Source organism: Alosa pseudoharengus, unplaced genomic scaffold (genome assembly GCF_046254945.1).
Source record: "Alosa pseudoharengus isolate Yale_2024_CS ecotype anadromous, Long Island Sound unplaced genomic scaffold, YU_APseudo_1.1 YU_APseudo_1.1_scf_18, whole genome shotgun sequence".
In the NCBI taxonomy this organism is placed as follows: Eukaryota; Metazoa; Chordata; class Actinopteri; order Clupeiformes; family Clupeidae; genus Alosa; species Alosa pseudoharengus.
In genome coordinates, this window is record NW_027468650.1 from 2,281,185 (window position 1) to 2,303,684 (window position 22,500).

Consider the following 22,500-nt stretch of genomic DNA (forward strand, 5'->3'; position numbering starts at 1 on the left):
GGGTGATGAGAACTGGTCTCTTCCTGTTCTAGAGTTGGTGGGTGATGATATTTGGTCTCTTCCTGTTGTAGTGTTGGTGGGTGATGACTTCCTGTTCTAGTGTTGGTGGGTGATGACTGATGAGATTTGGTCTCTTCCTGTTGTAGTGATGGTGGGTGATGAGATCTGGTCTCTTCCTGTTGTAGTGTTGGTGGGTGATGACTTCCTGTTGTGGTGTTGGTGGGTGATGACTTCCTGTTGTAGTGTTGGTGGGTGATGCCTGATGAGATTTGGTCTCTTCCTGTTGTAGTGTTGGTGGATGATGACTTCCTGTTGTAGTGTTGGTGGGTGATGACTGATGAGATTTGGTCTCTTCCTGTTGTAGTGTTGGTGGGTGATGACTTCCTGTTGAAGTGTTGGTGGGTGATGACTGATGAGATTTGGTCTCTTCCTGTTGTAGTGTTGGTGGGTGATGACTTCCTGTTGTAGTGTTGGTGGGTGATGAGATCTGGTCTCTTCCTGTTGTAGTGTTGGTGGGTGAAGACTTCCTGTTCTAGTGTTGGTGGGTGATGACTTCCTGTTCTAGTGTTGGTGGGTGATGACTGATGAGATTTGGTCTCTTCCTGTTGTAGTGTTGGTGGGTGATGACTTTCTGTTGTAGTGTTGGTGGGTGATGACTGATGAGATTTGGTCTCTTCCTGTTGTAGTGTTGGTGGGTGATGACTTCCTGTTGAAGTGTTGGTGGGTGATGACTGATGAGATTTGGTCTCTTCCTGTTGTAGTGTTGGTGGGTGATGACTTCCTGTTCTAGTGTTGGTGGGTGATGACTGATGAGATTTGGTCTCTTCCTGTTGTAGTGTTGGTGGGTGATGACTTTCTGTTGTAGTGTTGGTGGGTGATGACTGATGAGATTTGGTCTCTTCCTGTTGTAGTGTTGGTGGGTGATGACTTCCTGTTGAAGTGTTGGTGGGTGATGACTGATGAGATTTGGTCTCTTCCTGTTGTAGTGTTGGTGGGTGATGACTTCCTGTTGTAGTGTTGGTGGGTGATGAGATCTGGTCTCTTCCTGTTGTAGTGTTGGTGGGTGAAGACTTCCTGTTCTAGTGTTGGTGGGTGATGACTTCCTGTTCTAGTGTTGGTGGGTGATGACTGATGAGATTTGGTCTCTTCCTGTTGTAGTGTTGGTGGGTGATGACTGATGAGATCTGGTCTCTTCCTCTTGTAGTGTTGGTGGGTGATGAGAAGGGCAGTCTTCCTGTGGTGGCCATTGTGTTTGACAAACTCAATCAGGTCTACAAAGAATACCTAGAGGCAGAGCAGTCCTACACTGCGGTAAGTAGTGTAATCTAGTGTGTGTGCAGTCGTACATTGTGGTAAGTAGTGCATTCGTCATTATTGATTGCATTTTTACAATATGCATGCATGTGTTGTATTTTTGTGTGCATTTATGTGCTAACTAATTTGAAAATTCACTGCATAGTTTTAGATTGTATATTGTTCTTCAGCTACATGTGACTACAACACCTCTTACTACCGCACAGCAGATGGTGTAGTGTGTGTGTGTGTGTGTGTGTGTGTGTGTGTACGTGTGTGACTTGTTTAAAAACGCCTCTCACTACCTCACAGGCGATGGAGTCAGGTCCCAGCAGATCCAATTCGTCCTATAAGCGACCGCTGAGGACGCAGGCCGTCATCGACCAGTCGGACATGTACACTCATGTCCTCTCGGCCTTCACAGAGCGCAAGGTCACTAACCTGGAAGTTCTCTTTAATTTCTTCCATTTCCTGTAACTCATTTAGCTGAATATTTGTGTTCTGTGGAATTTACAGGAACCTGACCAGTTTTAATCAGATTTAGAATCTCTATATTATCTAAAGCAAATTAAAAAATGTTTTCTGTTTCCTGTTTAACAGGGTGTCTCCCATAAGTTTATCATTGCTGTTCTGATGGAGTACATCCGGTCCCTTAACCAGTATCAGATCACTGTGCAGGTACGTCACCCAGAGTCACTAGAATTCCTTTGATCATGGTGCACAATGGCTAATGGCGCGGTAACAAAAGCACCTCTGTCATAATGTACCAACGTATTCAGTATTTAGTCCCCATTATTTGTTTAATATTCTTTCAACAATATCGCCACTTAAGAAACAACAGCTGCTCAGTGCAACCCGGGTTAGCCAGTTACCTGGCTTGGTTACTCTCAAAGTGACCTGGGTTAGCCAGTTACCTGGCTTGGTTACTCTTAAAGCGACCCGGGTTAGCCAGTTACCTGGCTTGGTTACTCTCAAAGTGACCTGGGTTAGCCAGTTACCTGGCTTGGTTACTCTTAAAGCGACCCGGGTTAGCCAGTTACCTGGCTTGGTTACTCTTAAAGTGACCCGGGTTAGCCAGTTACCTGGCTTGGTTACTCTTAAAGTGACCCGGGTTAGCCAGAACTAACGCACCTCTGATTGACAGCGCTAACGCTCTGGGGTGCGATTCCCAAAACCATAGTTGCTAACTTAGTTGCCAACTTTGTTGGTTGCAATGCAATTTCCCATTGCCAACCAACTAAGTTGCTAACGGGTTAGCAACTATGGTTTTGGGAAACGCACCTCTGATTGACAGTGCTAACGCTCTGATTGACAGCGCTAACGCAGCTCTGATTGACAGCGCTAACACAGCTCTGATTGACAGCGCTAATGCAGGTCTGATTGACAGCGCTAATGCAAGTCTGATTGACAGCGCAAACGCTCTGATTGACAGCGCTAACACAGCTCTGATTGACAGCGCTAACGCTCTGATTGACAGCGCTAACGCAGCTCTGATTGACAGCGCTAACACAGCTCTGATTGACAGCGCTAACGCAGCTCTTGTTGTTGTTCTGCAGCACTATCTGTATGAGCTGGTGATCAAGACGCTGGTGCATCACAACCTCTTCTACATGCTCCACCAGTTCCTGCAGTACCACGTGCTCAGCGACTCCAAACCTCTGGTACGTCCAGGAGCCAGAGGACCTCTCCACCTGTGGCTCTGCTCTGCTCTGAGTCTGTGTAGAATGTTCAGCCAGTGTTTCCTCTAGGATTTTTTTACAATTATATTTATTAACCTCTATTCACACACTCTATTCAATGAGGCATTATTTTCAGTTGTGATTGAACTGTATTTTTGGAGAATCTACAACAGGTCTGCAAAATGAATTTTACAAGAAATTCTTCTTGGGGAAACCACAATTCAAAGAAGCCTTGCTGTGCACATTTAATTTTTCTTTTGGAAAAATAACTCCAAGGCTCGGTTAATTCAGAAAGAGGTGGTCCATTGATGCTGAGTAGCATACATGCTGTTAGATCAGGGGTGGGCAAACTTTTTGGCTCAAGGGCCACATTGGGTTTTGAAAATTGCCGCACAACAAACAACACATACATAAAAAACTATTGTTTTTATAGCCTATATTTTAGTATGAAAAGTATTTCTTTTAAAATATGAATTAAAAATACTGCTAATTTTATGCAGTTTATCAAATGTATAAATTGTGCACTGTCGCTTTAAGACAGTCGCTTTAATTCACGTTTATTTCTCAATGATCTTCTGCCTGCTCCGCTATGGCTAGTGCTGTGCCTATGGCTGGGCCCTCTCACAGTTTTTAAATGGTCAGTAGTGGGAACTACTGTTGCCTTCATGATTTTCTTTTAAAAGTTTCTTATAAGAAGGAGATGTCAATTATCAACAATGGCAAGCCAGCTGGAACCTGCGGCTCTCTCTCCCTCTCGTGAGTGCAGACGCGTTCCCAATTAAATGGATCGCATAACGTTCACATTAGATCTGCTGCAAAGGAGATAACTAAGAGTTAACTTAGTTTAACATGATGTTATCTCTATTTAACATGATGTTTTGATATTGACATTGCAAACGTTCTCTAAGGAGAATGAAAAGCAGTTTGCAGTAAGGCTACCCAACGTCGTCTCTATCGCAGGAAAAAAATAGCGAGCAGCCTGATAACCAAATGAAATGCTCGGCGGGCCGGAGTTTGCCGACCCCTGGCCTAGGCTAAGCATTCTGTAGCCTAATTCGTTAGAAAATTGAAAAAATGGTTGCACTTCTTTTTGCTAATTTATTTTCACATTTAGCAACAAGGGTAACAAACGTTTAGGTCGTGCGGCCTTTGTGCGTCTGTGTAGCCCAAATCATTAAAAAAATAAACTTTTCCGTGTCATACAACACAACTATTTACTTTAACATCATTACATCTATTACTACATCTATAGACTATTTCCAATTTGTATTATGTTAGTGACTCACTTATCGTTTTAATGTTTCCAGATGTTTGATATCAGGACGTGAGCTGTCAAAACTGACAAGTTGAACGTTGTCTTATTAAAACGGACCCACCGCGGTGACGTTTTTGGTGGAGGTGTTTAATAGTGACTCAGAAGAAAGCAAACGTTTGGACAATAAGCACATCAACACACTATGTGGAGTTAAACTGGACAGCCCCAAACCTCTGAATAGTTCTGCTTGTTGTTAAATTGCAATGTTAGCGGCTGCCAACGGGGGTGCATAATGTCGGCAGGATAATTTAAAAGGCAACTGCGACTATTGTACGTCTGCCCCATTTCTGATACCGTGGGGGAAGAAAATCAAACCGTGGCGGGCCGCCACTACCAAATCAACATAGAGGAAACACTGGTTCAGCAGTTAAAAATGCTATCCTCAAGGCACCTAGCGTTAGATAAAAGTACCAAGAGACCTGTGGACAACATTACTGCTTCCTGTTGATGCTTTGATGTTTGTTACACATTTGTTTAGAGTATGGGTCACCTATACATACTTTACAACTTTACACCTATACAGACTTTACCCCTAATATGCCTATACATACTTTACATCTATACACCAATGCAGACTTTACACCTCTACTGACTTTACGGGCAAAACTTCATAGGTGTGCAAATAACATACGGTTAAAATACGTATAAACCTGTCTACTGCGAAGGAAGTCATTTGTCAAGAGCGTCCACTGTACTGCACTGCACTGTATCTCAGCAGAGTGTGTGATGCAGGAGAGTGTGTGATGCAGGAGAGTGTGTGATGCAGGAGAGTGTGTGATGCAGGAGAGTGTGTGATGCAGGAGAGAGTGTGTCATTGCGTAATGGACTGTGTAAGAGTGGCCTTTAATGACCCGTACTGACCGTCTGAGTCCATGTTTGATTGTCCACCACAGGCCTGCTTGCTGCTGTCCCTGGAGACCACCTACCCTCCGGCACACCAGCTCTCTCTGGACATGCTCAAGGTACGGTTCCCGCACACTCAGACCACCTACCCCCCGGCACACCAGCTCTCTCTGGACATGCTCAAGGTACGGCTCCCGCGCACTCTTGTGTCCGCTACCCAGCATGCCACTCGGCCCACATCACTCGCTGCCGCCTGCCGTGTCCTTTCTTACGAATTCACCCTCGTAAATTATAACTGTTTAAGTATCTTCCTTATTTCCTGGGTACGAGGGGAAGTGGGCGGTCTCATACCGTGGTGGTTTATGAGCTGATGGAAAAATGTGAAGAAAGAATGTGGATGGGTGTGCGGTGTGCTAGGCGTGGTGTAGTGGACCAGTTGCTCGTGCATAGCAACCATAACAATGTAATAGTGTGAACGTGAACAGATCTGTTGTTGGAAAAGTGCCATAAAACCACAAAGCTTATTGGGGCAGCCATGGGTTGCCGGTTCGAACCCCGACCAATAGGCACGGCTGAAGTGCCCTTGAGCAAGGCACCTAACCCCTCACTGCTCCCCGAGCGCCGCTGTTGTTGCAGGCAGCTCACTGTGCCGGGATTAGTGTGTGCTTCACCTCACTGTGTGTTTCACTAATTCACCGATTGGGATAAATGCAGAGACCAAATTTCCCTCACGGGATCAAAAGAGTATATATACTTATACTTATATAGGGATCAAAAGAGTATATATACTTATACTACTTGCCCTATTTCTGCCCTGTGCCAACCATCCCAAGGGTCACCCATATTATACCAGGAAGTGAAACTATCCTTTCTTTATCTGATTTCTCGGGGAACTACAATGAATTACTTGAAATTGAAAAGAAGCCATCTCCCATGGAACAGCTGTTATCATAACTCCTTCATTCTGTGTGTGTGTGTGTGTGTGTGTGTTCGTGTTCGTGTTCGTGTGTGTCTGGTCAACAGAGGCTCTCCACTGCTAATGATGAGATTGTGGAGGTTCTCCTGTCTAAGCAGCAGGTCCTCGGCGCCCTGCGGTTTGTCCGCAGTGTTGGTGGCCATGACAACGTGTCGGCGCGAAAGTTTCTGGATGCCGCGCAGCAGACGAGCGACCCCATGCTCTTCTACACCATCTTCCGCTTCTTCGAACAGAGGAACCTTCGTCTCCGTGGAAACCCAGGCTTCAATCCAGGTTTGTCTGACATCGGTCCCTTCGGGTGATGCTGTGCCAACTTATGAACACTAGAGGGTGCACTGGTTCTGTTTTCTATAGCATAGCCAGTACCAGGAGACTGCAGATGTCATATGACATGACATATGTCTTGGAGAGAAGAATGGAGATTGATGATCGTCCTTTACACAATGGCTGATGTATAGTATTGTTGTTTAAGGGAAAAGTACTACTGCTCTATTAAAAGTATAGTTTTGTTTTGGTGTGCTTGCTTTGCTGTTGACCTGTTGAGGACTAACCGATTCTATGTAATGCCTTCTCTAAGTTGGGAGAAATCAAACCGATTCTAGGTAATGCCTTGTCTAAGTGGGTGTGTGTGTGTGTGTGATTCTAGGTAATGCCTTGTCTAAGTGTGTGTGTGTGCCTTGTCTAAGAGAAATCAAGTCAAGGTGTATTACCGTTTCATAGTGACAAGTCAAAGTCATGAGATTCATTCTTACATTAATACACAGGATTAGATGTTAAAATCCCTTGTGCCAAAATCCAAGGTAAAAACACATCCAGAAGCCCCTGCTAAAGTTTAACTTTAAAAAGCACACTACCCTAGCCTGGCGAGCAAGACCCACATTAAAATGTAGGGTCTGGACACGCACCGTTCGCAGTGCTCAGTCCGAGGGGCGGGATAATCAGTTGTCTTTCAAATTCCCTCTGCACGCAATAGGACGCAATAGGATATTTGTTTTCAAGTAGCAGGGAATTCAAGCCAAACCGTTGCATCTCTGCCATCAATCATTATGTTAAGCCCACCAAACGACTCTATACACGATTTCAATGTCCTGATTAAGTTTCGATTTCTGGAGCTCACAAGCCAACGGAGAGTTGCTAGACTAGCCCTGGCAGCAAATGTAATTTGCTAATTTGCTAGGGGCGCGTCTAGATTTCTAGAACACTACCCACAAATCTGCCAACAAATGGTCACAAACACAAGACAAATGGCCCATCCAACAGCAGTATATAGTATGCGGCATGTCATTGGGGTTATCAAGTGGGCACCCTCATTCACCGATGTTTCGTTAAGTTAGGCCCACGACACCTCATGAAGGCTTAACAGTGAAACCAGCGTCCTGAAGACACTCCCCTCCATGCTGCCACCATATTACCACATTGAAATATCCAATACCCAAAATACTCTTAACCAGCCCAGGCATGGTCAAGGTTGGCCAGGTTGGTCCGTCCCATTGATGTGGACTGAACCTTAGCTATAAAAACCCTGGCCAACCAACCATCAACCTAGGCACAGCCCATCACAAACACAAAAAGAAATTAGCCAGTTAGCAAGGCAGCCGTGGCCTACTGGAGGCAGCCGTGGCCTACTGGTTAGCACTTCGGACCTGTGGGTTGCCGGTTCGAACCCCGACCAGTAGGCACGGCTGAGGTGCCCTTGAGCAAGGCACCTAACCCCTCACTGCTCCCTGAGCGCCGCTATTGATGCAGTCAGCTCACTGCGCCGGGATAAGTGTGTGCTTCACCTCACTGTGTGTACACTTTGTGCTGTGTGTGTTTCACTAATTCACGGATTGGGATAAATGCAGAGACCAAATTTCCCTCACGGGATCAAAAGAGTATATATACTTATACTTATACTTAGCTTATCCAGTTAGCTTAGGCCCCATCACAAACACAAAACAAATTAGCCAGTTAGCTTACGCCCCCTGCTGCCACCACATTACAACAACAAGCATCCAAATACCCTTAAGCAACCTAGGCATGGTCTAAGTTGGCTAGGTTGGTCCGTCCCGTTGATGCGGACTGAACCATAACCATAAAAAACCTTAGCCAAGTACCATCAACCTAGGCACAGTCCACCACAAACACAAAACAAATGAGCCAGTTAGCTTACCTTAGCCTGCGCCCCAGGAAGGGTAACTTCTCCTTACCCACAACCATTCACTTGCCCGTTCTGCTGCTAAAGACATGTTACTAACCACCTGCCTTAGACTTCGACCACAAATGCCCAATTCAGACAGCAAGCCAATAGCAGATCTGGCCACAAACCCACGTGCACCGATTTCAATAGGCCTTAATTGTGCACTCCAACCTCGCTTGGCTGCCTCCTCTGCTATTTCAGTGTATTTAGCTCTCTTCAGCTCATTGGCCACTTCCACTCTGTCTTCCCAAGGAACAATGAGTTCAATGAAGTAAACTATCTTCTCTGAATCCGACCATAGAATTATGTCGGGTCATAGTTTAGTACTCACTCTATGTGGAGGTACAGCCATCTGCTGGCCAAGATCAACCTTCATTTCGCAGCCCGCCCCATTTTTCAACTGGCCGGTTTTACACCTGGGGCCTCATTTATAAAGCATTCTTGCGCACAAATTTGATCTTAGACCGTGCGTACGCTCAAATCCATGCCAATGCTCAGATTTATAAAAGCCGTCTTTGACGTGGAAAAGTGCTTATCTCCACGTCAGGTTCAAACTTGACGTACGACCATTTCCTTGTGGTAATGCCGGGGTACTGCAAGTAATCTGAGGTCTAAGTGCGATCAAAATTCCAAGACCAACGATCTCATGTCTTTCTTTGCCATATGCATGATCAATATCAGAAGATTTTTAAAGATGTTTTTGGACGCAGCTTAATGTTTCATGGTTTAGCACAGCGGTTCCCAAACTTTTCCCCCCGCAGACCACCTTCTACATCCTGACTCGGCTCGCGTACCCCCACCATCCATCCGACACATAAAAGATTAACACATTCTATTGACGCATTCCAGGCATCGTTGTTTAATTAGCCGCCCTACATGATAACATAATCAAAATGTACAACTGGTCTATGAGCTCTCACGTTAAAAAAAAAACAGTGTGGAGAACCACATTAGACTGGTTAGATAGCATCTCACTGCAGACCATGCACTGAGGTTTGGGCAGTCTGTCACCCCAATCCACGTGAAGCCTAGGGCCAGAGGTGGGCAAAGTACTCCATTTCAGTACTTAAGTCAAAGTACAGATACTACTGGTCAAATGTTACTCTGATACAAGTAAAAGTTGCATATTCAAAATTGTACTTAAGTGAAAGTACTGAAGTACTTGATTTTAAAAATACTTAAGTATTAAAGTACAATTTGAAATTACATGTGTAAGGTTTAACACTTAAATGCATGCCCCTGACTAGCTTGTATAAGCTGCAGAATAAGGGATTATAGAATGTTACAGAATAAAGAAACCCAACTGACAGAAAGAAAATGTTTATTTTCTATCAAACTGGCTTGACATGAAAGCAACATTCAAGCAACTTTACATCACAGGTCCAACAGTGGCTCATGGTTTCTGAGGGCAAGTAAGGTAGGTGTGTGTGTAGCACAGCCTACTTCATGCTTACATCTAACCAACCATTTCAAGGAAACAAAAGAGACTACATGGGTGCACAAATTCCCTTTCCACTTTGTGTTTACAGTATAGACAGCCAACCATTTTAAGTAAACTAAACAAGTCTACATGGGTGCACAAATTCACTTCCCATCACTTAAAATGGTTGCCTGTCTATACTGTAAACAAAACAAGACTACATGGGTCCACAAATTCACTCCCCATCACCGTGTATGGACAGCCAACCATTTCAAGTAAACAAAACAAGACTACATGGGTGCACAAATTGTCTTTCCACTTTGTGTTTACAGTATTCATGGGTTTCATCAGGTCCCTTTCCACAGGTGTGTAAAATCAGGCACCTTGATTATCAATGCAGACTGAATGGTGCTTGATTAATACACCTGTGGAAAGGGACCTGATGAAACCCTTGAATAGACAGCCAACCATTTCAAGTAAACAAAACTAGACTACATGGATGCACAAATTCACTCCCCATCACTTAAAATGGTTGCCTGTCTATAACGTTAAAACAGTTCGACTACATACCAGAATATGCTTCCGCAGGTTGGACGGCAAATTTTTGTATGCAGTGATGTGGTTTACTTTCGGCAAACAAAGCACGCATTTAAAACGATAGGAATCGTTCATCCGTTCAGTAAACGTAAACATTTTGTCGAGATACGGCCATGGGTGCGAGTACTCGACAGGGCATCCGCCTTCATCTCCGTCTACCTCCATCTTGCTGTCGATTTAGGAATAGAGAACGGTTAGACGTTGAACTTGGTTTTATAGCCTAGCGCACAGATGTGACGCAACCCTGATTAGTGATAGGCTGTCACCTGCGAATAAACCATCACATTTTAGAAGAGAGGGGAGGGGGGGACAGAGTTTCGATATAGGCTAGACCTAGTTTATTGAAAGTTAAAAGTAACGAGAGCCTTAACAGAAATGTAGTGAAGTTAAAAGTACGATTTTTGTCATTCAGATGTAGTGAAGTAAAAGTAATAATAATAATAATAATAATAATAATAAGCTTTATTTGTATAGCACCTTTCATACACAGAATGCAGCTCAAAGTGCTTTACATTTGAAGCATGTAACAAAATAATAGTCAGTCAGTCATTATCAATCACATTTCTTCATTGCTGGGGCCGTTTATGATCCACTCAGCAACATATCAAAAATATAGAAAATGACATGTCATAAGACTGGCAGCCTTAACCCTCTTACCCCCCACAAGCACGCCATATGGCAACTGTGGCAAGGAAAAACTCCCATATTCCAGGAAGAAACCTTGAGCAGAACCTGACTTAATAGGGGGAGCCCATCTGCTTCTGGCTGGCTGCGCCCTCCAATAGCAGCAGATGTAGAATAATCTGAAAAAGTAGTCTACAGGATAAGACGAGTTAACTAAAAGCTTTCCTGTACAGGTATGTTTTCAGATCTTTTTTAAAAATATTTACTGAACTCGCCTGCTTGATGTACAGAGGCAGGGTGTTCCATAGTTTGGGGGCATAATGGATAAAAGCAGCTTCTCCACTTTGTTTGTGGAGCACTTTGGGTACGATTAAAAGATTAGAATTGGATGATCTAAGTTTCCTTTGTGGTTGATAAGATATTAAAAGCTCAGAGATATATGAAGGTGCTGTGCCATTCAGAGCTTTGTAAGTAATTAACATAACCTTAAAATCAATTCTATAGGAAATAGGGAGCCAGTGCAGTTCAGCCAACACAGGGGTGATGTGTTCTCTCTTCTTAGTCTTAGTTAAAAGTCTAGCCGCAGAGTTCTGTATGAGTGCCAATTTCTTTAGATGTTTTTTGGGAAGACCAGTGAAAAGTGCATTGCAGTAGTCTAACCTGCTAGTGATAAAGGCGTGAATTAGTTTTTCTGCATCTTGTTGAGTTAAAAAGGGCCGCACTTTGGCAATGTTTCTCAAGTGGAAATAGGCTGTTTGAGTAACTTTACTGATATGGGGCTTAAAACTTAACTCTGCATCTAAGATGACACCGAGGCTTGTTACTTTTGGTTTGACCTGGTGTGCCAAGTTCCCCAGATTACTAAGAACAATATCTCGCTTTAGTTTTGGTCCCACCAAAAGTACCTCTGTTTTGTCATCATTTAGTTTCAGAAAATTTTTGCTCATCCACTGATTAATGGAGGTTAGGCATGCAGTGAGGGAGCAAAGGCCATCTGGGTTAGTTGGCTCCACAGAAATATACAATTGGGTATCATCTGCGTAGCTATGGAAGTTTACATTATGCTGACTTATGACATTTCCCAATGGAAGCATATATAGGGAAAATAGCAGGGGACCAAGGCAGCTCCCCTGGGCCACACCAAAAGGCAAGTCATGTTTTTCAGATACATGATCTCCTAGACTGATATAAAAATCTCTGCCAGTAATGTAGGTTTGAAACCAGTTTAGAGCATTATCAGAGAGTGAAAGTATTTAAAAAAAAATTAACTCAAGTGAAGTACAAATACTCAAAAATCTGTACTTAAGTACAGTACTTAAGTAAATGTACTTCATTACTGCCCACCTCTGCCTAGGGCTATATGCCTCATCATACTTTTGTTTTCTTCGTGCAGTCTTTCTACACTTTTATAAATGAGGCCCCTGGCCTTCGCGGAACAAGGTTTATCCCCCTGACATACAAAGTTAATTTGCCTTACCCCTTTACTAGCTGCTAATGAATTGACTTCTCTACTTTTATCCTCTATTGCCGCTGCCACACATTTCAATACCTGGTTATGACGCCACGTATACAGCCCCTGGGTGAGACTTACCTTGCACCCTGATAGGGTATGGTGGAGACTGCCCACACACGAGCAAAGTATGCATTTATCATTCTCACCAAACCATTGACTTAAATTCTTGGGAGATGGGAGCACATTGTATGTAGCAACTAACATAAATCTGATCCTACCAGCTTCCATGCCCCATAGATCTTTCCATTTAATCCGTCTTTTTTCTACCCCTTCCCAGTTCACCCACTGCCCTTGTTTTTCCTGCGACACTGCCTTAGTACATCTTACTAACCCTAACCCTTAAGCAGCGTGGGACTCCGAGCCATTTTCTGACAAAGGAGTTGATCATTTTTTCCAACCTCTTTACCTTTGACAGAGGAACTTCATAAACTGTCAATGGCCACATTAGCCGAGGCAATAAACCAAACTGCAAACACCACAGCTTGAGCTTACTGGGCAGCCCTGACTTGTCAATTTTTGCAATACCTTGCCTAGTGACCTGTCTCAAGTCTTCAACCTGTGATTTATCACTAAGGCTTGCATCATACCACCTTCCCAGACTCTTCACTGGTTTCTCCAGAACTGTGGGAATCACCTCTTTATTTATAACAAACTTCTTATCTATTACCTTCCCTTTAACAATTGAGAGACTCCTAGACTTACTTGGCTTCACCTTCATTCTGGCCCATTGCAGATTACACTGCAAAAAATGAATTCTAACCAAATGTTATTGATCTTATATTAAGATTAAAAAATCTAATTTTAAATCTAAAATCTAGTTTTTAGTATGGTGCCGTTTTGTCCTTATCTCAATAGTCCCAAATCTTTCCTTACCATACTGTAGCTATAAATAATGTCTCCCATTTTCTCTAATTTGCTTTCAGCCGTCCCCTTGAGCTGACCCAGGATACTGACCAAATCACTATTAACATCTTCCCACATTCTACATTCTGCTGCGCCTGGCCATCTGACCCCAGGCCTATGACCATTAATCTTCTCTCTCCTTGGCTGACTGGCCTCTCTCTCTGCCTCAGTGCTAGAACTTTCCTCAACAACAGGGGTGCTGATGTCCTGCAAACTGTGGGTTTCTTCCTGTCGCTGAACTTCAACCGACTGACTTGATGCACTTGTTAAGAAATAGCTATCAATGCGGGGACCCTGTGTTCCCTCTACCAAGCACTTCCTTTTCCCTTGATGAATTTTCAGGCCCTTTAGACTTGTAACCTTCTGCCAACCACACACGCACATCTGCAGCTTTTTCTCAGTTTTCTCTGAACTAGTGGCTTCCACAGACGTGTTTTCCTTACTCGTAATCAAATTCGTTCCAGGGTCAGTAACAGGGGCGTGCAGAGACCTTTGAAGGGGCAGGGGCTCAAATTTAAAAAAAGGGCACATGGAACAAAATTTTCAGAAAACGTGTTTTTTTGATTACAACCCAATAGAGAATACATAGGCTACATGCAAATTATATCAAAATAAAACAGAGATCCATATAAAATAATAAATTATATCAAAATAAAACAGAGATCCAAACACTGCCTTGCTACCTCCCGCAGCTCCTTCTCCCTCTGCTTTCGCTTCCTGTCTTTAGTGGGCATCTTTGCACTGCAGAATATTATATCATGTTTTATAGAACATAATGCATACGAAAGCTAGAAAACATACACACAATTTGAATGGTGTAAACTGGAACTTAAGTTTTACATTCCCTAGCCTATAAAGCTTTAATCATCTGAACCTGAGCTGGACATTTTTTATTTTTTTTTGCATTTAAATTCTAGCATTATGCTATTTCAATGATGATGGTGGGACAGGCTATTACATGGTTTAGCAATTTGCAAAGTAGTCTAATGTACTGATAAACATTTTATACTTTTTCATATTTATTCATTATGTATCAAGAAGAATGGGTGTAGGCTAAATAGCAGACAGAGCTGTAACACATTTTCCTCATTTCTCTCCTTGGTTCTGAAAATTCAATAGGAGTACATGTACTGTAGGCCTACTGTAGCCAGGGCACAGACAGATAGGTCTTTTCAGTTTTCATTAAGCTATTGTCTACACAGAGATCATAGGCTAAAAGGCTACATCTTATTGATTAAATTCAAAGCTAATTTTAATAGCCTAGAAATCTAGACGCACCCTGGCAGCAAATATGTTATTGCCTAGTCTGGCTTGTCAGTCTATAATTTTATAGAGTTACCACCATTAGCAAGCTGGTGTCTGTGCGTGTGGCCACTGAGTGAAATGAGGTGTAATGTAGCCTACTGTAAACAGAGAACGACGTGTGGAGTTGGGTTAGTTAAACAACTACAGTAGCCTATGTCGTCGGCTTATGACGATTTAGAAAAGGTTTGCCTACTCTGTTTTATGAACTAGGTCTACTAACCTAAGCTACTATAACATAGTAACCTAAACAGAATATGTTATGAACGTTCAGCCTTAGATTTTTGAAGCTGCCAGGTTATTGAAATGGATAGACCATGACATGGTTAAAACGGGTTTGATAGCCTACTTCATTAAACATGAAACAACTTTAAACATTTTATTCTCTATCTCTAAGCTGAATACTATTGCATGTTCAGACAGGCTAACTGCCAAGTGACCTTACCGTGCTCCCAAACGTCTCCTGCAGCACTGTGCCTGCGTGCACCTTCTGAGAGTTCACTGAATGTATGACGTCACGGATTGGTGGCCGCAAGGCATTTCAATTAACACAGAAAATTTTAATTTTTGTAAATTTCTAATTTCACAAACTATTAATGAGACACTTTAGTTAATATTCACGTTGGAACTAGCGGAAGTATTAACATTTTAAAAAGTAAAAAACGGGTCTTGTCAAAAGGGCACTTGGACATCAAAGGGGCAAAAGGGCAGGTGCTAGAGCCCCTGTACCCCCCCTTCACTGCACGTGCCTGGTCAGTAACCATGTCTATCACAAGTGAGTCATCTTCCGCCCCTGCTCTCGCTGACTCTAGGGGTATTTTTTCATTATGTCGTACTGTAGCTTGGTAGGGTGCAGCCCATAGCTTAGTGAAGCCTGGGCTACTGCCACGATGAGCTGCTAACCCACTGTAGCCCCGGCGGGGTCTATTCCCTCCTGTCAGCCGTCTTTCCGTGCTGTCACAAGGTCTTTCCCTAGTTGCCAGCTGCCCTATTCACAGCAGTCACTAGCCTATGCTAGCTTCAGCATTACATTAATCATTAGTACGTCAGATAACATCCCCAGCAACATCTTCCCTAGAAGCCAAAGCCAGTTCCTCAGCTTGGTAGCACTGTGCCAACTGCACCCCTCCTGAGCTGTGTGTGTGTGTGTGTGTGTGTGTGTGTGTGTGTGTGTGTGTGTTGCAGGTGAGCACTGCGAGGAGCATGTGGCACACTTCAAACAGATGTTTGGAGAGCAGGCGCTTATGAAGCCAGTGGCCGTGTAGCCACACAGCCGAGGAACGCAAGCGTCTGGAGACGGACTGGAAAATACCTGCTGACCTCACACTAATCAACATTCCCCTTGGCTTTGGATTGGGATACGCTAGAACACAGGGAGTGAAGGGTATTTATTTTTCAGTTTTGTCTTGGAGTTTCTGGACTTAAACTCATGCAGGCATTTGAATGGTTGATTTTTGTATAGAACACTCACAAAATGTCCTTATTCAAAGAATGCCTGTCTAAACTATGAGATATTGTATATGTTGTTAAAAAGAATAATGTAAGTTTTATTAAAGTCTTATATTTAATCATGCATGTACATTTGTGTTTTTCATTAGTATTTCTAAGAGACAGATGAATATATGAGGAATGTGGAAATCAATATTTACACTTATTAGCCACAATGTATCACAATATCAGGATTGCTCCGCCCCAAAACAGAGAAACTAGTGCAGTTAGTGAAAGTGATGATGTCAGACGGCACCGTGTGTTTTCATATAATTGCACATAGTACTTGTGATAATAATAGCTTAATGATTAAATTATAGCACATAGTCCTTGTGATAATAATAGCTTAATGATTAAATTATAGCACATAGCACATAGTACTTGTGATAATAATAGCTTAATGATTAAATTAGCTTAATGATTAAATTATAGCACATAGTCCTTGTGATAATAATAGCTTAATGATTAAATTAGCTTTATGATTAAATTATAGCACATAGTCCTTGTGATAATAATAGCTTAATGATTAAATTATAGCACATAGTCCTTGTGATAATAATAGCTTAATGATTAAATTATAGCACATAGTCCTTGTGATAATAATAGCTTAATGATTAAATTATAGCACATAGTCCTTGTGATAATAATAGCTTAATGATTAAATTATAGCACATAGATTCACTATAATGAATCAATCGTCAATATCATCAACAGCATAATTGATGAGAATGCAACATAATTGATGAGAATGCAGCATAATTGATGAGAATGCAGCATAATTGATGAGAATGCAACATAATTGATGAGAATGCAACATAATTGATGAGAATGCAGCATAATTGATGAGAATGCAACACTACATTTGTTTTAACTTGTATGTACTGCTCTCTGCCACACAGTGGCGCTCTTCTCCAGGCTTTGTGCACAGTGTGCTCATGGGTTGTTGGCAAACAGTTAATGCAATTCTCAAACTGTCAGGAGGGAGATTTGGTGTAAGCCAGACAAGACGCAACAAAATTGATTGTTCGTTGTTTCCCGACAACGGGCGTCACACTCAACATGCAAAGACAATGAAATTTTAAACAGATGTTAACTTTGGCGTACCATCAATTTGTTATGACAAGAATACTCTTTCTTAATCATTAACAGTAGATTTTTCCAAGGACAACAACCACACTGCCCATGTCCAACTGGGTTCTTTTTATTGAATGGCAACATATTCAGTAGCAAACAAGATGTAAATATTAAGTGCATTTACACTGGACACCTACATACCTACAAGTGCACCATATCACACGAGGACCAATGAAATTGCATACACATACGTTCTTCTATTTAAAGGAACCAAATGACCTATATCAGCAGTTTATCCTTTTAGCGCTATACAAAATGTTTTTAAACTAGGCCTACCAAAACATTGTTTTATAAACTAGGCATACCTATCAAAACAGTGTTGTATAAGCTAGGCCTACCAAAACGGTGTTGTATAAACTAGGCCTACCAAAACAGTGTTGTATAAACTAGGCCTACTAAAACAGTGTTTTATAATCTAAGCCTACCTACCAAAACAGTGGCTCCTATGTAGGACTGTGAAGTTCAATGAGTGTGTAGAGAAAAAACCTGATGTCATTATTTCATTTACACGGATTTGCATGTTGACATATCCCTAAAAAACACCCCGGGAATTATATCAGGTCATTGCTGATGGAACCAACAGGTCTTTGGTAATAATGTGTTTGTAAGATCATATTCAAACCTTCTGTTTGTAGAAAAAGAGTACAAGGAAAGCTTAGGCTCAATTAGATGAGACGGTCACATCACAATCGCGGGGTCCTAAGAGACAGTGCATTGACACATTATTTAACATCACAAACGTGGGATCCTAAGAAATACAAATTATAACATGCATAAAAATGCATGTTTTTCTTGGCTTCACCTTCTTCTTTAAGTGATTGAAGAACATACCTACTTTGGATTTACTTTGAGCCGTCTGGGCCACCGTAGGTTGCACTTTGAGCAAAAAATGCCCCGTATTGTGTAAATCCCTGTTTACTAGAAGGTCCATTAGAGTGTAGTTGCCTCTCTTGAGTTTATTCTCTGTTTATTCTCCTTTGTGCAGTTTTGTAGAGGAGGTAAACGGCCTGAAGTCAGAACATGTAAAACGGCTAAAAGCTAAAAGATATCCCGTCTTCAATCCTTCTCTTTTAGTTAATCAAATCATTTATTTACATCCAGAATACTTTGAGCAAAATGTGCTGAAACCGCAACTGTTCAAATGTCCCTCCGTGGCCTGTGAGTTTTGTGGCCTGTGAATTTGGCCCGGTCAGATCAGAGGGTTTAATGACCCAAACACTGCCAGCACTACACCTGTCCATCACTGCTCTCTTGTGTTCAGTCACAATCTCCACACAGTGGTATTCGCATGCAGTGCTACATGCATTATTCAAGGCTTTGTACTAAAAGTGACTTTGATTGAATAATTAATAGTTATGTGTGCTTACTTCGCCTTGCTATTAGGCGGCCTTTCTTACTTTACAAATTTGACCCAGAACAGATTGCTTGCCTTTTAAAAATTGGCCCCTGAATAAAATAAAAAAAACTATAATACTGGTTTTTAAATTACACTCCATAAAAACTTACAATTATAACATTCTGACTACTTTGTACACAAATAAACACAACATCCAAAAACACATTTTTCTGTTCTACGTGGGATGAGAACTTGAGGTCATCTGTATCGTGTCCTGCTATAAGTATACTGAAAACAAGAAATCAGTTTGTTGAACTAGTTGTTAATTGTATTAGTTTATGCTATGACTACGGTGAGAATATAGAGACATCCTGCTACTTAAATGCAGCATCTGACAAAGAGACGAGGAATTGTTTCAAGTAGTTTTTAGAGTTCTCTGTGGGAAAACTCCTGTTGATTCGTCGTCACAAAACAATTCAACCTGCTACAAAACAGCCTTCATTCTGTCAGCACTCCAACACGTGTATCAGTCCACTCGCCTCTGGCCTGTCCAGCACAACGCGCTTCTGTCCAGGGCAGGCCCTTTCCTCTGCGGGCCGTGCGAGAGCGTTTGTCCAGCACAACACGCTTCTGTCCAGGGCAGGCAGTGGAGCGTCACGTCCTGCGAGGCGGCCCTTTCCTCTGCGGCCCGTCTCGGCGGACGTGACGCTCCACTGCAGGGCTACACGGCTCAAGGTGAGGTCAAGGTTCGTGACCAGCGAGCATCCGCCACCTTTATCCTGTGGACGAGTGGACGAGAGCGTTTGTCCTGCGCATCCGGGCAGTCACAGCTGCCCGCAACTCAACCGGTGCGGCTTGTGATGTTTCAAAGTCAGTTCCCCTGTGCGTGTAGACACACACACACACACACGCACACACACACACACACACACACACACACACACACACACAACCTTACACTTGCTCAGATGCTTACGTGAAAACCCCATTAAGTCTTCAGTAACACGGAAGGATAAAATAAAAGTTTATGACATTCCAGTTTTGGCCCTTGTTCTGTCCCAGGCCAGGCCAGGCCAGGGTCCAGATAGACCCCAGCTGTCTCACACGGCGCTGGTCCATATGTGCGCTGCTCCCGAGCTCTTAACGCGCCGGAGTCTGCACTTTAGCGTTCAGCCCCAGATACTCCAGGTTCTCTGCGGCCGGCAGGAAGAGGCCTCGGGGAACGTCCAGGGGCAGGAAGTCCTCCTGGTAGTCCGGGTTGTCCAGGTGGGCGCAGCGCGAGCGCGGGAGCGTGCAGCTGGCCGTGTTCAGGTAATCTGGCCCGTCCGGCTTTCCACTGAGCACCTCGCAGTACCCGTCTTCATCATCATCATCCTCCTCCTCCTCATCATCATCGTAACTGTGGCGACCGTCATGACTGCCCCTCCCCCCCAGCTCCTCGTAGTTTGGGTTCATCATGTTGCCCAGTGTGGACTCTTGCTGGTTCACATACTCTGTTTAAGCGGGTGAGAACAAAGCCAGTGAGAAAATAAATAAAAATTACACAAAACTAGAAATGGGGATCGTTGCACAGAGCTGTGCAGTATTTCCCAACGCTGGCTTAGCGGCTTAGTGGGCTTAGCTTGTTAGTCCGAGGCCAGAAGTGATGCCTTCCCATAAATCATCACTTCAGCATACAGCCTGCATGCTCCTGCGCTCTCAAGCCAAGGCCTCCAAATATTATATTTCTAAAAATAACACCCCGTCTTCTGAGAAGTCTTTCACAAGTTCATTTGGAAGAGCCTTGAACCAGACCTATGAAATCCCAACCGGGAATCCACCCAGCTATTGTCTTCAAAACAAAGAGGAATTTAGCTGCGTTGTTCTTAATATTAATATCACTTTTGGGTTTACTACTAGGCCAACAGGAGAACACGACATATGGCCATCTGAATTAGAAACTTATACATGGCATCTGAATTAGAAACAGGGCGAGCTGGCAGTATTATGATGCGGTGGGTACATTGGCATTACATGTGCTTTTTACACGGCTCCCCACAGTGCTAGTAGAACGCTGCACTGACTTGAATGGGATTTCCCAACGTTCTGAGGTAAAATAATATATCCATGTAATTACCCCTACAAACATATAATTACTGCTGTCAATGGCAACAGATTTTGTGCTTCTGATTTAAGTCTTTCATATCACTCCGCAAGTCGCGTCGGAGTCCTGTTTGCCCTGTCGGGACTTATTTTCCGATAATGACCGGCGTTCTATACATTATCCCTTACTTGACCAGCGATCATCCTTACCTGGCAGAGGATGGTCCTTCTCCAGTGGTCCCTTGGTAGGGTCAGTGATGTAGCGGAGGATGATACTGTTCTCTCTTGCTGGGTGACCATTCTGTTGAAGAAAATACAAGCATAACTATGTCAGCGTCTCTGTGGACATTAAAAGGCATCATCACCCTACATTTACACTGCTAGAGGAAGGACATTAAAGGTCATCATCACCCTACATTTACACTGCTAGAGGAAGGACATTAAAGGCCATCATCACCCTACATTTACACTGCTAGAGGAAGAACATTAAAGGCCATCATCACCCTACATTTACACTGCTAGAGGAAGGACATTAAAGGCCATCATCACCCTACATTTACACTGCTAGAGGAAGAACATTAAAGGCCATCATCACCCTACATTTACACTGCTAGAGGAAAGACATTCACCATGTCTTTTAAACAGTCATAATGACCCTACTGCTGACCTGTGATTGTATAACTATTTGTTTGGGTTTTTCACACACCATACTTTGTTCATATTATTCATGGCCAGTAAAATGTTAACAAATACATTTAAACACCTGTAGGAGGCAAACCAGATTGTACCATGCACAGGAAAATGTAGCTTTGTCCATTTCCAACCAGAATTGCACTACTGTTGTGCACGTCATCCATATTGCACAACACATACTGGACCCCTGCCACCCTGATACTGAAACATCCATATTGCACAACACATACTGGACCTCTGCCACCCTGATACTGAAACATCCATATTGCACAACACATACTGGACCTCTGCCACCCTGATACTGAAACAGAAACTTGCTGCAGTCTACGCTCTCTTCCTGAGAAAGTTATGGCCAACAGGTTTAACCAGACTTCAAAGCAGCGGTGCCCAAATAGTGCAGCAGTGTGTGTGTGTACTCACTCCAGCGGTGCCTAAGTGCAGCAGTGTGTGTGTGTGTGTGTGTGTACTCACTCCAGCGGTGCCTAAGTGCAGCAGAGTGTGTGTGTGTGTGTGCGCGTGTGTGTGTGTGTGTGTGTGTCCGTGCGCGCGTGTGTGTGTGTGTGCGCGTGTGTGTGCGCGTGTGTGTGTGTGTGTGCATGTGTGTGCGTGTGTGTGCGCGTGTGTGTGTGTGCGTGTGTGTGTGTGCGTGTATACTCACTCCAGCGGTGCCTAAGTGCAGCAGTGTGTGCGTGTGTGTGCGTGTGTGTGTGTGCGTGTATACTCACTCCAGCGGTGCCTAAGTGCAGCAGTGTGTGTGCGCGTGTGCGTGCGTGCGTGCGTGCGTGCGTGCGTGCGTGCGTGCGTGTGTGTGTGCGCGTGTGTGTGTGTGTGCGCGTGTGTGCGCGTGTGTGTGTGTGTGTGTGTGTGTGTGTGCACATGTGTACTCACTCTGGCTCTGGTGAGGACATGCAGTGTTGGAGACGGTGGAGATGGGGGGGTGGTGGGAGGGGTCGGTGGACTTCCTGTGTGCCTGTAGCCGTTGTGTGCTGGTGTGTGTGTGCGGTAGGTGGCGGTGGTCACCGTGGTTACGCGGGGATGCTGCGGTTGCTGTGGAGACGGCATGCCGGGATGGCCCTCGGTGAAGAAGCCCTTGTTGGGCAGCAGGTACTCCTCGGCGTCAACT

At 43.6% G+C, this 22,500-nt stretch overlaps 2 protein-coding genes across 4 annotated transcripts in view; one reads left to right on the plus strand and one right to left on the minus strand.

Annotated features, from left to right (window-relative positions):
- rmc1 (regulator of MON1-CCZ1) overlaps positions 1 to 16,217 on the plus strand; it is a 32,551-nt gene extending 16,334 nt beyond the window's left edge. The window contains exons 14-20 of one of the 2 annotated variants that reach the window (XM_076290042.1): positions 1,205 to 1,311; positions 1,606 to 1,725; positions 1,894 to 1,971; positions 2,850 to 2,954; positions 5,181 to 5,315; positions 6,154 to 6,379; positions 15,830 to 16,217. In XM_076290042.1, coding sequence (XP_076146157.1) covers positions 1,205 to 1,311; positions 1,606 to 1,725; positions 1,894 to 1,971; positions 2,850 to 2,954; positions 5,181 to 5,315; positions 6,154 to 6,379; positions 15,830 to 15,909 — 851 coding nt within the window. In that variant the 3' untranslated portion in view covers positions 15,910 to 16,217. The remainder of the gene's footprint in view (positions 1 to 1,204; positions 1,312 to 1,605; positions 1,726 to 1,893; positions 1,972 to 2,849; positions 2,955 to 5,180; positions 5,316 to 6,153; positions 6,380 to 15,829) is intronic. The other variant, XM_076290043.1, reaches the window with a different exon arrangement.
- Positions 16,218 to 17,317: 1,100 nt separating this feature from the next.
- Positions 17,318 to 22,500, minus strand: part of LOC143130826 (epidermal growth factor receptor) — a 60,586-nt gene continuing 55,403 nt past the window's right edge. Inside the window, exons 25-27 of one of the 2 annotated variants that reach the window (XM_076290046.1) lie at positions 22,398 to 22,500; positions 20,895 to 20,985; positions 17,318 to 20,095 (exon numbers count right to left, since the gene is read on the minus strand). The exon at positions 22,398 to 22,500 is cut by the window's right edge and continues 83 nt beyond it. In XM_076290046.1, coding sequence (XP_076146161.1) covers positions 19,743 to 20,095; positions 20,895 to 20,985; positions 22,398 to 22,500 — 547 coding nt within the window. In that variant the 3' untranslated portion in view covers positions 17,318 to 19,742. Of the gene's footprint in view, positions 20,096 to 20,894; positions 20,986 to 22,265 lie in introns of both variants that reach the window. The other variant, XM_076290044.1, reaches the window with a different exon arrangement.